Source organism: Nycticebus coucang, chromosome 18 (genome assembly GCF_027406575.1).
Source record: "Nycticebus coucang isolate mNycCou1 chromosome 18, mNycCou1.pri, whole genome shotgun sequence".
In the NCBI taxonomy this organism is placed as follows: Eukaryota; Metazoa; Chordata; class Mammalia; order Primates; family Lorisidae; genus Nycticebus; species Nycticebus coucang.
Window position 1 is genome coordinate 38,373,571 of NC_069797.1, and position 15,722 is coordinate 38,389,292.

At 38.7% G+C, this 15,722-nt stretch overlaps 1 protein-coding gene across 5 annotated transcripts in view; it reads left to right on the top strand.

Annotated features, from left to right (window-relative positions):
- The window catches only part of AP2B1 (adaptor related protein complex 2 subunit beta 1), a 135,315-nt gene that overhangs the window by 61,601 nt on the left and 57,992 nt on the right, over positions 1 to 15,722 (top strand). For all 5 annotated transcript variants that reach the window (XM_053569850.1, XM_053569854.1, XM_053569849.1 and 2 more), the window contains one exon: positions 4,990 to 5,182. In XM_053569850.1, coding sequence (XP_053425825.1) covers positions 4,990 to 5,182 — 193 coding nt within the window. The remainder of the gene's footprint in view (positions 1 to 4,989; positions 5,183 to 15,722) is intronic.

The following is a 15,722-nucleotide window of genomic DNA, read 5'->3' on the forward strand; positions in this document are numbered from 1 at the left end:
AATTTTCTTCTAGAGTAGTTAGAATAATTGAGCTTACATTAATGGTATAGTTCAGGGGTCCTCAAACTACGGCCCGCAGGCCATGTGAGGCGGTGTGATTGCATTTTTTTACTTCAAAATAAGATATGTGCATTGTGCATAGGAATTTGTTCATAGTTTTTTTTTTTGTTTTTGAACTATAGTCCGGCCCTCCAACGGTCTGAGGGACAGTGAACTGGCCCCCTGTTTAAAAAGTTAGAGGACCCCTGGTATAGTTCTTGTACCACTCTCTAATGTATATTGTTTAAGTGTGGCCAGAGGGTAGGATTTATTGCTTTACAAATTAGTATTCTCAGTATTTTAGCTCTATTTAAACAGATTGTGTCATAAATAAATAGGAAAGGGCAGCACTCAAGAAAATGATTAGTACTTTTTTGTGGCCTTTAATTAAGTTGAATTTTTGGTTTTAGGGCAGGTTCTGTGATTTTTAACCCAAAAGAGATGGGAGTTTTCATAAGGATTAGGCCTTAAGTTAAGGTGTTTCTCCCTATAGCAAGCTTTTTGGGGGGTTGGGGGAGGTCTGTCGCCCTGGCTAGAGTGTAGTGGCATCATCATAGCTCACTGCAACCTTGAATTCTTGGGCTCGAGCAATCCTCCTGCCTCAGACTCCTGAGTAGCTGGGACTGTAGGCACATACCATGATGCCTGGCTAATTTTTACTGGAGATGGGGTCTTACTCTTGTTCATGCTGGTCTTCTGGCAGCAATCCTTCTGCCTTGGCCTCCCTGACTGTTAGGATTACAGGCATGAGCTATTTGTATCTGGCTGGCAAGCATGTTTAACATTCTCTAAATAACTATTTAACTTATTTTTTCAGTCTGTGCTTCAAGTTTGATATATATATGGCAACTTTTCTGTTGTGACTTGCCTGTGTATCATTTATATAGCATTTTAGTCTAGCCCTTGATCTTGATAACTTTTAATCCTCAGATGGGAGGGGGAAATGAAACAAATTGACAAAAAACACACAAGGAGAGAAACAATATTTAAACTATCAAAAAAGAAATAGTCTTTTACATAGGCTATTACCTTATTACCTAAGTAATAGACTTTGATTTGTTACCTTCACAATTCCTTACATGGTTCCTGTTTGGATAGCCTATCTTTGTCCATTTGTACTGTTTTGTATTTTAAAAGTAAATACAAATACTGGGAAAAATCCCCTTTGATATAAATGGGAATGTTACATTGCTTCAAATGGCATGTCTCTAATAGTATTGACATTACCTAGCTCTCTTCTGAAGCATAAGGTTAGGTTAGTCAATGATATGAAATAAAGCAACATTTTAAAACCTCGTTCTGCCTCTTCTAGGGCCTTAAAGATACTTAGCTAGGTCTTTTTAAGTCACTTGGGAAAAAGAGGGTGCTTTTTACTTGAGTATTGCTCACTGTGCTTATACTTGTTAACTACTTTATGTGGGTGAGGTGATAAGTAGTTGTCTAATTTGGAAAAATCTTACCTTTTAAAAATATGGCTTTAATGACAGTTATGCAGTCATTTTCCATGAGTTCACATGGGAAATGTTTCCTATTTTCTTGTATTTTCTGTTTAAGAAGAATGTATACTAATAGTTTATCATGTTTTTGTAAAATCTATATGATCATTTACTTTTTTTATCTAACTCAATTTATTTTCTCACAGTAATAAAGAAAAATATGCGTATTGATACCTATTCTGTCTCGTGTTTAGAGGTACTGATAAATCCATGTATTCTGTAACATTTTCTAAATGGCACATATCATAAGATGGCAGAATTTCATGTATAGATAAGCCTGTACAAGATTTCATATTTTTCTTGCCAAGTATATATGCAATAGGTTCACTCTTTTGATTTCTTTCTTAATATTTGGCCCTTTCTCATCTTGGCTTCCTTGACACTTTTTCCTTGTAAGCCATCTTCCTTAGGTTTTTCTCTCTTTCATTTTTTGCAGTCCTCTGTTTAGTCTCTTCTCTCATCTTTAATCTTAGGTGTATCAAAAAGCTTCATCTGAGCTTTTTTGTCTGTGCTGTATATTCTCTTAGGGAACTTATTATTAACTACAGCTACCACTAATACAAGTCTTTACCATTTACATCATGTTTTCATTTGGTCCTCACTATAATAAAATCTTGTGTTTGGGTGATATTATTATTTTATCACCTGTGAAAAACTGTGTCTCATGAAAGTTGTCACTGCCCCAAATTAGGCAGTTAGTGGAGCCAACACATGTTCTTAGTCTTCTAATTCCAGATCCCCTGTTTTTACCACTCCCCATCCCAATAAGACATGTATATGAATTTCTTCCCAAGTTTGCTTCTAGCTCTGTCAGTCCCTTGTCCTTAGGTGTCTGTTGGACTTTTCTACCTGCTTTTTCTCTCTCTTTTTTTAAGGAGACAAGTCTCAGTTTGTCACCCAGAAGGAAGTACAGTGGTGCAAACGTAGCTTACCGCAACCTCACACTCCTGGCATCTAGCAATTCTCCTGCTTCATTCAGCCTCTTACCTAAGTAGCAAGGACTACAAGGTGTGCGTCACCACACCCAGCTATTGTTATTTTTTTATTTTTGGTAGAGACAGAGTCTATCAGTGTTGCCCAAGCTGGTCTCCAACCCCTGACCTCAAGTGATATTCCTGCCTTGGCCTCCCAAAGTGCTGAGGTTACAGAAATGAACATCACACCTCGCCTGTTTTTCTTAACTTGAGTGTCATAAATATGGAACCTACAGATTTTACTCATTTCTGATGTCTTTCACTCAGTCTGTGAGATTGATCTTTATTGTATTATCAGTAGTTTGCTCTTTACTTTTGTGTGTAATATATTGTTCTGTGAGTATGCCAGTTATGTCTTCTCCTGTTGATATACCTTTGGGTTGTTTTTGGTTTGGGGCTGTTATAAGTAAAGCTGCTATGAATATTCTTGAATGACTTTTCATAGACTTATGTACTTGCTTCTCTTGGGTATATAGCTAGCAGCAGAACCCCTGGGTCATAGAATAGATGTATATTTAGCTATATAGGAAACACTACTGTTTTGCCAAAGTGATTGTACCAATATATACTTCAATGTATGGGTTCCTGATAATCTACATCATCAGCAACACGTAATACTGTCAATCATTTTAGTTTTAGCCATTCCGGTGGGTATGTAGTGTTGTCTTATTGTACAGTAGAACCTCTGTAAGTTGACGACCCAAGGGACTATCACAAACTGGTCAACATACAGAGGTAGTCACCATAAGGAACTAGGCCGACTATATTGATACATTCACCTGGTCTATGAAAATGAGGTCAACTTAAGGAGATTGTCAGTGTAGGGAGGTGGTCGACTCTTAGGGTTCTGTAGTTTTAATTTGCATTCTTCTGATGTTTTCAGGTTTGTAGACGCTTTCATGATATGCTGATTGAAGTCTTTTTCTATTTAATGAGTTGTCTTTCTCTTAATGATTTGTAGAAATTGCTTATATAATGTGGATGCAAGTGCTTTGTAAGTTATACGTATTGTGAATATCTTCTCCTAGTCTGTCTTAAAAATCTTCTTAATTCTGGGCGGTGCCTGTGGCTCAGTGACTAGGGCGCCGGCCCCATATGCCGAGGGTGGTGGGTTCAAACCCAGCCCCAGCCAAACTGCAACAACAAAAAAAAGCCGCGCTTTGTGGCGGGCGCCTGTAGTCCCAGCTGCTCGGGAGGCTGAGGCAAGAGAATCACATAAGCCCAAGAGCTGGAGTTTGCTGTGAGCCGTGTGACGCCACGGCACTCTACTGAGGGCAGTAAAGTGAGACTCTTGTCTCTACAAAAAAAAAAAAAAAAATCTTCTTAATTCTAATGTTTTTAATTTTAATGAAGTCGAGTTTATCAATTTTTTTCTTTCATGGTTAGTACCTTTTGTTGAAACATCTACTCCATAATTGCAAAGATGCTCTTCTAAGTTTTCAGCTGGTTTTGCCCTTCAATTTTGGTTTATATGGCGAGGTATAGGGGTCATGCTTAATTTTTTTCCTGTACAGCTATCCAGTTGACTCAGCACCACTTATTGAAAAGATCATCAATTTTCCTGCTAGTCTTTTTAATATCTCTTGGAACTCACCACTTTTTTATTTTTACCACTTGTTGGGCATATATTATTGCATATATAGTTAATGCAGTTTAGGTTACTCCTAGCTGATCTTCATGTTCGTGCCCTGATTTCCAACCATTACACATAGCTGCTAGAATAATGTTCTTCTAATGTTATTTTTAGTTTTTTTCTTTGTTCAAGAAATAAAAGTGATTCTGCATTTCCTAGCATATCAAACATTAACTCTCCAGACTGATTTTCAAAGTTGTACTTCCCTGGTCCTCTCTTCCCCCTCAAATCTTAACCATTCACAATCTCTATTCTTGCCAATCTCTTTTTGCCACTCCTGAAGTCAAGTCATTCATCTCTGTGCCTTTGCACTGTGCCCCCTCTTTGGATGTCTCTCCCTGGTGGTTCCTCATAAGACCATTCTGAGAAGCTTTTAGTATCAGCACCCCTAGTTTTATTTTGCTTCTCTTCTATACCTTTATGCCCTGTCAGTATGCAGACACAATACTTGTTTCTGCTGTTAACACAGTAAGCTTGCTTTTCAGAGATTTTGTAAACGCCGATTTTTTGTTAGTGCATAGTAAGCTATTTGAAGGTGGAAAGCATGTATTTCTCCTTACACTTTCTACAGAGAACCATGGAATGCTTCTTCCAGTGTTCCTTCATAGACATTTAATTAAAATTGACCAACAAAGTTACATAATATAATTTATTTTCATCTTAGCAACTGTGTTTTGATAAGAACAAGAATTGTTATCGCTTTATGAACATGCACAAATGGTTATGAAAGGACTTTTTCCTTGTGTGATTTATAGTTATATGTTTGACATCCATTTGTTGCCTGTTGCTATGTTATGGGTGAAACTGACTTTTTTCTTTTCTCCTCTTTGTGTCTCTGTGACTACAGCACTGATGCAGGTGACAGCCCTGTTGGCACCACCACTACTACCAACCTGGAACAGCCTCAGGTTATCCCCTCTCAAGGTGACCTCCTCGGGGATCTTTTAAACCTTGACCTCGGCCCCCCAGTCAATGTGCCACAAGTATCCTCCATGCAGATGGGAGCAGTGGATCTCTTGGGAGGAGGTCTAGATAGTCTGGTAAGCATCTTTCCTGTCCTTTCTTTCTGGCTTATTTTTAATTTGTGATAAGCTAGAGATCTTTAAATTATTCAGATTTTTAGAACTAGACTTTTCCTTGATGAGCAGTAAGGTCCTTTGATAAAAGACAGGATTATTTTGTCTTTAGAAAGTTAATTACAGTACTTTTCATCATTGGTAATAGGGTGTATCTACAAACATATGGGATTATTTTATTGTCCTGCCTCTAAATAGAGCTTCTGATATTTAGCCAACCTATTGTTTAGCAGTCTTAATGCTTATTATCCTTCCAGAGTTTACTATTGCTCCTGTTTCTTAACTCTGGATGGCCCCTCTAAATTCTTTTTGTGACCTGAACAGCATTAAAGAGGTCTTGTACAGATCAGATCATCCTATTTTGAGGCTTTCAAACTTTGCCTTTTTATCATTGACTTATACCCTAATTCTAAAATGTTTCAAGGCAGGCATTTGAGCCATTTTTGTATAAAATATACCTTTATTATAGTTGAAAGGACTGCTTGATTGGTTCTTTTTTCCCTTCTTCCTTACCTGCTCTACCCCGTCATACTTCCAATTTAATTAGCTTCCAGGATTCTAAAACTAAAAGGCTCCGAAGTCCATAACTGTGAATATGTGCCACCAACAGGAACCAAGATTATCTTTTGTTGCTATACAAAATAAATGAGAAATATTAAGGATGGCCAGTGGACAGCAGGCCAGAAATAACAGGTCTTATCACATGACTCCCTACAAACTAAGTACTTGACTGTGGTGGAATTAGAGGCTCTTTGAGCTAGACAGTTGTAAATAAGATGTTTGTCAACCTAATGACTATAAAGATACCCAAGAATAATTTATATCCCAGTATCACTGGAAGCCAGATAGCAGATGTGAAAATACATGTCCTCAGAGATGATATAAACAAAACAACTTATTGTTGAGTAATCTTAATTTTTTTTTTAATTTTTATTTATTTATTTATTTTTTATTGTTGGGGATTCATTGAGGGTACAATAAGCCAGGTTACACTGATTGCAATTGTTAGCTAAAGTCCCTCTTACAATCATGTCTTGCCCCAATAAAGTGTGACACACACCAAGGCCCCACCCCCCCACCCCCGTCCCTCTTTCTGCTTCCCCCCCCATAACCTTAATTGTCATTAATTGTCCTCATATCAAAATTGAGTACATAGGATTCATGCTTCTCCATTCTTGTGATGCTTTACTAAGAATAATGTCTTCCACGTCCATCCAGGTTAATACGAAGGATGTAAAGTCTCCATTTTTTTTAATGGCTGAATAGTATTCCATGGTATACATATACCACAGCTTGTTAATCCATTCCTGGGTTGGTGGGCATTTAGGCTGTTTCCACATTTTGGCGATTGTAAATTGAGCTGCAATAAACAGTCTAGTACAAGTGTCCTTATGATGAAAGGATTTTTTTCCTTCTGGGGAGATGCCCAGTAATGGGGAGTAATCTTAATTTTTATTATCATTTCCAGAGTTTACTAATTTTTTTGTGCGACCTGAACAGCATTAAATCATCACAAGAAATTTGTGAAATTATTTTGTTAAAGCTCTTTCTTTTGCCCTCTAGGGAGAATAGTGTTGAAATATATGTAGCCAAAAGCTACATATACTTTATGAACAGTATTGTGTTTCGAGTTTATGCCAGCCAGTGCAGGTGCATTTACTTTTTGTGCTGGCAGAGAGTCCAAGGAAATAAGGTTACAGTAATGTCATGTGTCTGTGGGTCATGCATTTGACTAATGGAAAGTCACTACTTCTAGACTCTATACTTGGCCAAGCTGTAGATTCTACCTTATGTTGACACAGTGAATATAAGCAAATACTTTTCATGTTCATATCTTTAATGAATGGGGTTTACTGATTATGGTAACTTAAGCAGAATAGTTTTCTCATGTGATTATTCTGCATTGCCATATAGCCTCCTTACCAACTCAGGACATTGATGAATGAATATTTAAATATTCATAGAAGCTCCCAAATTTCCCATAATTTTGCTGCTTAAGACAAGGATGCATCCTTGTCTGCATCCTTGTCTTAATTATGGGATTATGGAAAATAATCCCTTATGAAATTAAAATAGCTTTTCCTGTTCTGTTGATACATCAACCAGAAGTTAAATGTTTGAACCTTCTGAAATTTATGCCTTAAGCCACTTTTCCCTGGTGGGAACCAAACAGTCAAAAAGAAACTTAAGTTTGAGGGATGGAGGTCCTGCATTTTGATGTTGCCAGGCCCAGAATTCTACACTCTCGTTTCTTGACCCACTTTAGCACAGAAAGGAGATGTTATTTTCACTTAACTTCGTATTAGCTTTTTCTGACCTCAAACCTAATAAATATTGCCCTTAGTATTTTTACATAGGTATCCAGTCATCTGTTAGAACTCCGACAAGTTTTGCTTAAGGTAGAAAAGCTGTTAGCACTTGCTTGGTAGCCAAAGTTGCACACGGACCTTTTCCCTTTTTCTTTTTCTGGGAGGGTTATTCTTTTTTTGGGAGAGAAGTAAGTTGTTTTTCCAGTTGGATTTTTAAATATTATACAGGCTTTGCTAGGTAGGCCCAGTTATGTTGTTGTATAACTCTAAATTTTAGCTTTTCCTAACTTTGGGATTTAAAATGGTATCCTTAGCATTGTAACCCCCAGAAAGTGTTTACAGTGCCATTTTCTTCAGCCTATTCTGGAATAAGAATATCCCAGAAATCAAAATGAGAAGGAATAAATGCCCTTATTTTTGCTTTGGATCTGTATGTGGTTAAATATATATTCACTCGGAGAACCAAAATTCCTTTTATAAGAACATGACAAGGAAGGCCTAAATCTGGCTGTGCAGAAGAAAATGAGTTTCTAAGGCAGCAGTGGACTATGCCACTTTGAAAATGCTTTCATTGTTAAATTATCTAATTTAAACAGGAAAATAATCCTCAAAGTTGTGACTTAATCTATAAAGATAGTGCCTTTTCTTGACCGCATCCTTGTCTTAAAGCAGCACTTATCAAAACAAACAGTGGTATGCATGTGAGTCTCCTAGAGATTGTGTACAATCTCATAAATAAATCTCATGATTTATTTGGTATGAGGTGGGACCTGGTAGTCTGCATTTCCTTTTTTTTTTAGAGAGAGAGTCTCACTTTGTCACCCTCGGTGGAGTGCTGTGGCATCAGCTCTTGGGCTTAGGATTCTCTTGCCTCAGCCTCCCGAGTTAGCTGGGACCACAGGTGCCTGCCACAACACCCGGCTATTTTTTGTTGTTGCAGTTTGGTGGGGCCTGGGTTTGAACCCGCCACCCTGGGTATATAGGGCCGGCGCCCTACTCACTGAGCCCCAGGCGCTGCCCGGTAGTCTGCATTTCTGTCAGGCTCCCAGGTGATGCTGATACTACTGGTCCATAAGACATAGTTTGCATAATAAGGACGTACATAGTAAGGACTTAGAATATTTGTGACCATTGTGAAGCACTTCCGTTTCGTGTTTCAATTATAGCTGCTAGCTACCTAGATACTCACATGCCTTTTTCTCTTGACTTTAGTACCATAACAAACACAGTCCTGGAGAGAGGGCTCCTCCCTTACCTTACATTAATTGAGGGAGGGCAAGGTTTGTGAAATTATTTTGTTAAAGCTCTTTTTTTGCCCTCTAGGGAAAATAGTGTTGCTAGGAATGACAGAATTTGATCCAAATGCCTACTTAAAATATGGCCCGGGTTAGAATTGTGTGGTTGTTTGGCAAATAGCATTTAGGTTAGCTCAGTGATCATGTCAGGAAGGCTGTCAATCTGGCCTCTAGACTGTTGGGTTTCTAAGAGAACCTCACCCTCACCCTGAGACAGAGGTCAGTGGTGTGCTGCTAATGAAATACTGCCTGGCAACTGCTGACCTCTGTGGTTCTCAACTCTAGCTGCAAAATTAGTACCATTAAAATATTGTCAAAAAATATATACTGTCAATACTTGGGTCCAAGAGTAGTTAAACAAAACTTCTGGGAAGTAGGACCTAGATGGTGCTACTTTTTTTTGCATTTTTTGGCCAGGGCTGGGTTTGAACCCGCCACCTCCGGCATATGGGGCCGGTGCCCTACCCCTTTGAGCCACAGGCGCTGGCCCAATGGTGCTACTTTTAAGATGTAACCCACATTACTGTAATTTTGCAGCAGGGGTTAAGAACATTGAGCCAAATTAAATTCCAAATGGAGTTAAATAGAAATGTTAAAAGCTGGTCTCTAAATTAAGACAACGATTTTGGCAAAAGAATTATATTCTGGAGAGCCTCTTTGGCACCTCCTACAAAACTGACATCTCTGACTTTCCCTTTGTTCTTAACCCCCAGGATATTTTTCCATTATGACATTTTTGTCAGGTGACCCACCCTATCAGAAGTTGGCCAGAAGTTGAATTGACCAATTTAGATATAGTTGCTCTGTCTCCGGTTCTTCCATAATTGGAGAACAGAAGTTGAAGACATTTTATTTTTTATTTATTTATTTTCTGAGACAGAGTCTCACTATGTCACCCTTGGTAGAGTGCATGGTGTCACAGCTCACAGCAACCTCAAACTCTTAGGCTCAAGTGATTCTCTTGCTTCAACCTCCCAAGTAGCTGGGACTACAGGCACCTGCCACAAGGCCCGGATACTTCTGTGTTGCAGTTTTCATTGTTGTTTAGCTGGCTCAGGCCGGGTTCAAACCCGGCAGCCTCAGTGCATGTGGCCAGTGTCATAACCACTGTGCTATGGGTGCTGGAGCCGACATTTTATATTTTGAATTATCTAACCATTTTCTATTCCTCTGTCTTAAAACTTGATACTCATCACAAGGTGTTTTTTTTTTTTTTTTTGTAGAGACAGAGTTTCACTTTATTGCCCTTGGTAGAGTGCCGTGGCCTCACACAGCTCACAGCAACCTCCAACTCCTGGGCTTAGGAGATTCTCCTGCCTCAGCCTCCAGAGTAGCTGGGACTACAGGCGCCCGCCACAACACCCGGCTATTTTTTTGTTGCAGTTTGGCCGGGGCTGGGCTTGAACCCGCCACCCTCGGCATATGGGGCCGGCGCCTTACTCACTGAGCCACAGGCGCCGCCCCACAAGGTGTTTTTATTCTTCCCTTTTCATGCCTATTGATTCTCCTGTTAGATCTTGTACTAGTTCATCTTTTATTATCATACTTGTGAAATTTTGAGATTTAGTAAATTGTGACCTTTTTCTAAAGCTGTTATCCTTCGGCATGGAAGGGTAAAAAAGGATTTAAGAAATGCTTATCAGTTATTATTTGCCACAACATACCTGAAGGTACTAGCCTCATTCCCTCAATAGTAGTGACTTGTAACATCTGCGATTCTTAAAGAGGAGTAGGATGGGACTATTGCTGTGATGTGAAGACACACACTGTGCCTCCCAGATGATTGGCTTGTATGCTTTTTAAAGGACACTGTCACCTTCGAAAATCACTGAGTTAGGCAGAGATTTAAAAATGGAAATGCCTCTTCATCATAGGACTTGAACCAAATAAATTTCCTGCCTCCTCTTTTTAGTCTCCTTGTAAGAACATGCCCATCCTAATTTTTTGCTCACTCTTCAGCGTATTCTCTTTTACTTGCACTCTGTAGGTAGTCTTCTGTCCGTTAGTATAAACTTGACTGTTGCCTTGAGGTGGTGTGAATTCAAGTAATGTAACTTATGTGATTAATCTGTTCTACATGTAGAACATGATGGTATACTATTAAGGTATAGGCTTGCAAAGTACTTATTTGGGTTTTTTTGTTTATTTCTTTTAGAAGTCATATATATGGGGAGGTTTTTTTTTTTTTTTTTTCCCTTTAAATGCCTCTGACACTTAATCTAAGAAACTGCCTGTTCTGGGTAGTGTGATTTTTCTCACAGTGCAAATCCTTCCAGTTTGATGTAATGTGTGACCTGATACCCATGCTTATAACTCTCACATTTGTGTTAGGTGCTCTTGAGCCTGGCATCTGTGAGGACTGCTGAAGTAATAATTGAATCTCAATTATTTGTTGCCTTTACTTCTCATCTGTCCATAGAGGCCTTGACTAAATAAAATACAGTCTATTGTTAATCCAAGGTGCTGTGCATTACTCTTTTAGAAAAACAGTGCTGTTGTGTATCAAAAATGGAAAGAAGGCATTACCTGGAGTGCCTTTTTTCTGTGAAAGATTTCATACTGGAGAAGTGTCCTCTGTGTGCCCAGTTGGACTGGAACAGAATGTAGGAGAAACTACCTTTTCCTGGCTCCCAGTGTATGTTTTTCAAAACCTCTTGCTTGTTTCTTACAGGTTTTGACCTTTCAGATATTTTAAATAGTCATGAGCTGTTTATTAATAAATAGTTTTGAGGTTTTTTTAGCCTACACAAAATCCTTCATATGTATTAGTTTTACATCTTCATTTTTCTTCCTTTGCAGTGATTTAAGAGCTTAGTTTTTAGAGTTTGCCTTATATGAAGAGATCTTTGTGAAGTTGTTGCCCAGTTTTGCCCAGTAAATTTTTCAGTGTGGCATCTGCAACCCTTGTCTTTTTATGAATGCAAAGGTTAATCAAGGCTGGACTCAGACAGTTTTGGGAGTAGTTAACTAATTTTTGAGTGTTAATCTCTGTGCTAGAACTTTTATAATTTCCGATCCTCAAAACAACAAGGTTTATTGGGCTTCATTTTAAAGGAAATTGAAGGTCACATAATGTAATCAGTCGCAGAGTTGGGATTTGAACCCAAGACTTCTAAAAACTTCAAAGTTTATACACTTTCCACTATCTTGTGATTCTTCCAGTTTGGTAGTTATTGTCACCTTCTGGAGTAAAATCCAGGTGCACCTAACTTTGATCCTTCTCAATCTGGGATATGCAGTCTCTGGAGTACACAGCAGAGCCGAGGGTACATTTGAAGCTACAGGATAAACATGACTTCTCCAGTATGAAAATGGTCTTACAGTGTCAATCTTACTTGTTGGTAAGTAATATAAATACAGGATAAGCGCCAGTGTGTTATGGCTTAGAATGTAAAGTTGCAGCACTAGTTAAGACATGACACATGACTTGCTTGTCCTGGGCCTCTGCATGCTCTACACCCCAGGTGCCCTGGGTATATAAGTTGGGGCTAGGGAGTTCCTCAGAGGCACTTGAAAGTTTGAGAACTATAGAAGTATATTTCATTCATGAAAAGAGAAACTGGATAAGTTTGTACCCCTTGCTTGAAGTAAAAGGAACAAAGATTATTCATCTTTTCCATCTTGTTGGCAGTGAGCTGTGATAAAACACTGGTACATTCAGGACAATTAAATGACATGCAGGTGTTCTTCTGCTGAAAATTTGCTATCAAAATTACTCGAAGAATACGTTTCCTCTCTAGAAAGGGTTTTGGTTGGGGGGAGAGGGTGGAGGGTGTTCTTTTTTGTTTTCCTTCCATTAGTGTTGGTAATGGTGCAGATACTGTGCTCTACGCCACTTGGTAAACAGTTTTGTCAGCCTTTTATCCATCTGGTGAGAATTTTCTCTAATAAAGTGATTCATTTCAAAATTGTGTCCCAAGAAATACTGCCCGTAGCCCTACTTATGGTTATTAGAATAGTCATACATTCAATAAATAAATATTTCTATGCTTACTATGTCAGGTTCTATTTTGTGTACTAGGCATATAGTTGTGAATGAAACAGAGTCCTTGCAGTCTAGTGGGAGAAGACAAATGATAAATATGAATATATTGAGGTAGCAAATGCTGTGAAGGAAAGTGAGGCAGGATGCAGAGGTTCTCCTGTGGATTTCCACTGTATTCAACATTGAGTTCTGACTGACCAGAGAGGCATGATGGCCATTCTGAGGGCTTTTTATCCCACATCAGGAAGTATTCTGTTATATCCACCTACTGTTCTGCTGATTTTTTGTGATCTCAACTCATTTATGCTATTCCATTATCAAGTCTGCTCTCAGCCATCATTTTAGTAAATTTTGCATGGTTACAGAGTCTTTTTACCAATTTGATTAGTTATATTTTTATGATGCTTCTTCTGAACAGCTTTTGAAGATCAAATTAAATTGCAGCTCAATAGCAAAAAAAAACAAAAAAACACGTTTTCACCTGTAAGATGCTGTGTGCCTTCTAAAATTTAAACCCTGATAAGAAAAACACAGGTTGATGTTTTTGACACCAATAGAACTGTGGCTCAGTGAGTAGGGCGCCGGCCCCATATGCTGAGGGTGGCGGGTTCAAACCCAGCCCCGGCCAAACTGCAACAAAAAATTAGCCGGGTGTTGTGGCGGGCGCCTGTAGTCCCGCTACTCGGGAGGCTGAGGCAGGAGAATCTCGTAGGCCCAAGAGTTGGAGGTTGCTGTGAGCCGTGTGACGCCACGGCACTCTACCCGAGGGCGGTACAGTGAGACTCTGTCTCTACAAAAAAAACAAAAAAAAAGAATTTTGACAATAGTATTATTGTTTGTGATGAGAATCATTATGTTGTATTTTTGCATCGTTCTGTTGACTTCCAAGTAACAGCTATTAGTAAGCTACTAATACAACGTGGAACATTACTTAGATTCCCTTCTACTCAATTAGTTCTGGAAAACATGAAATAAAACAAATGATAGCTCTAGATAAGAGCATAGAGCTTATGATATGTATTTCCAATTAAGAGAATGTCTTCAGGTACCCAGACAGTGCCACAGTTTTAGAAGCAAATGGATGTATTATACTTTGGACTGGTCAGACATACCTTAAAGGGGCTAACCCAGATCAGTCACTGTGACAGTATGTAGGATTTTTTTTTTTGTTTGTTTGTTCAATGGTTATCTCAGTTGATATTCCTTTATAAAAGATGTTATTTTTCTTTTCTTTCATGGAGTCGGGCAGATTTGTTTTCTTAGAATTTCTGTCTTGAGTTCTCTTTCTGTATTTCTGCTAGTGCAGCATATTGCCCTTGGATGAGAGTGTTTCTATTTGGTAGCTGTAGCTGAATTAGAGCCTGTATACAGGTTCAGCTCTGGAACTTTTGGATCTACCTGCTCTGCTGCAGAGCTCATGTAACCATGCTAAAATCCCTTTAGGCCATAAATTATAATAAGTCACACAAAATCACTGCTGTCCATTCAGTTACTCAATTAATAGTGCAACAACACATTATTGTGTCGACTCAACATAGACTGAGTCCCGTGCAGCATTACTTCAGACATGTGAAGTGACCACATGACAGTGACTACTATCTTTGACAGTAGCCAGATATTAGTATTAATTTCAGTGCTATTTAATACTACAACTACTGTGCTTGGAGACTACTGTGATTGGACACTGTAGGAACTATACCACTAGCAGAAAATTCATGCTTGGGTATCAGTCACAACCCTTTAGGAAAATTCTGTTCAGTTTTCAGCATTTTAAATAATTATATTCCCCAAATTGGAATCTTTTCCCTTTCCTCCTCTGTCCTGATTTAGTTGGTCTGTGGTTGAAATGTTTTCTTCATGAAGAATGTGGCAGCCTCAGTAAGGCCATCCTGGGAACAATGGGAAGTGGACACTTAGAAGGGACACTTAAAACGGTGAAGATTAGAATCAAAGCCATTCTCTGCACAGTTGTTCTTTTCACTCCTGGCTCCCACTAGCTCACTGGATAACAGAATTTTACAAGTCCAGGTTTGATTGATTTTGTATTCCTATAAGTATGGATTTGGAGTATTTCCAGACAGATGAACCTAACTCCAAAATAATGCTGGCAACTGAACTGAAATGGTTCATGTCTAGAACAGGCTGATAAACAGCAACTTTCTTGGGTATTTCTTCAGCTTCATAGCTAGCTAGCTTGCTTGTTTGCTCCCTCTCTCCCTCCTTTTCCTTTTTGATTAATATCTGCTTTATCCTGCTTGTCACTTGTAGACAGGAAAGGCCAATCACTGGGTAATTGGCTTCCATCCTTGCTGACATCTTCCCATTAGTCACTCACACCCATCATCATGCTGTCACCTTGCCCCATTTTCAGAGAGGAAGATCACCTCCTTAGAATTTTTTAGTCAAGAGGAAAAATGCTGAATAAGTTATACCCTTGCTAGTTAGAAAACACATGATATTGAAATTGTCCTTTCACTTTGCTCTGTGGACACAGCACAGTTAGATGAACTTTTATATCACTATGTGTCTCAGATATTCTTTGAGCCCTGTCTTCAAAAATAGAGTTTTTGAATCTAGCTGAGTAGTATCTGCTACACTGAACAAAAACAGGGAATATGAGGACTGCTTTTCAATTTCTTCGATGATTTTGAACAAAATTGACAAGTAGCAGAGGGAGGAGGACATTCAGATCTTTTACAGCTAAGGTAATGTTCACATGATATGCAAAGATAAAAAGAATGAACTCTAAGAAAATAAGGGGTATAAATGAGCTTTATTTCCTTTGGTCTTAGCACCCCCACTGAGTATCTTTTTCTCAATGCCTTTCATTGAATTTAATATATTTGGTAAAACTTTCCTTTCCAATGTATTTTTACTTGTCTGCCGTTGGGTACCAACCAGATCCATTAATAAGG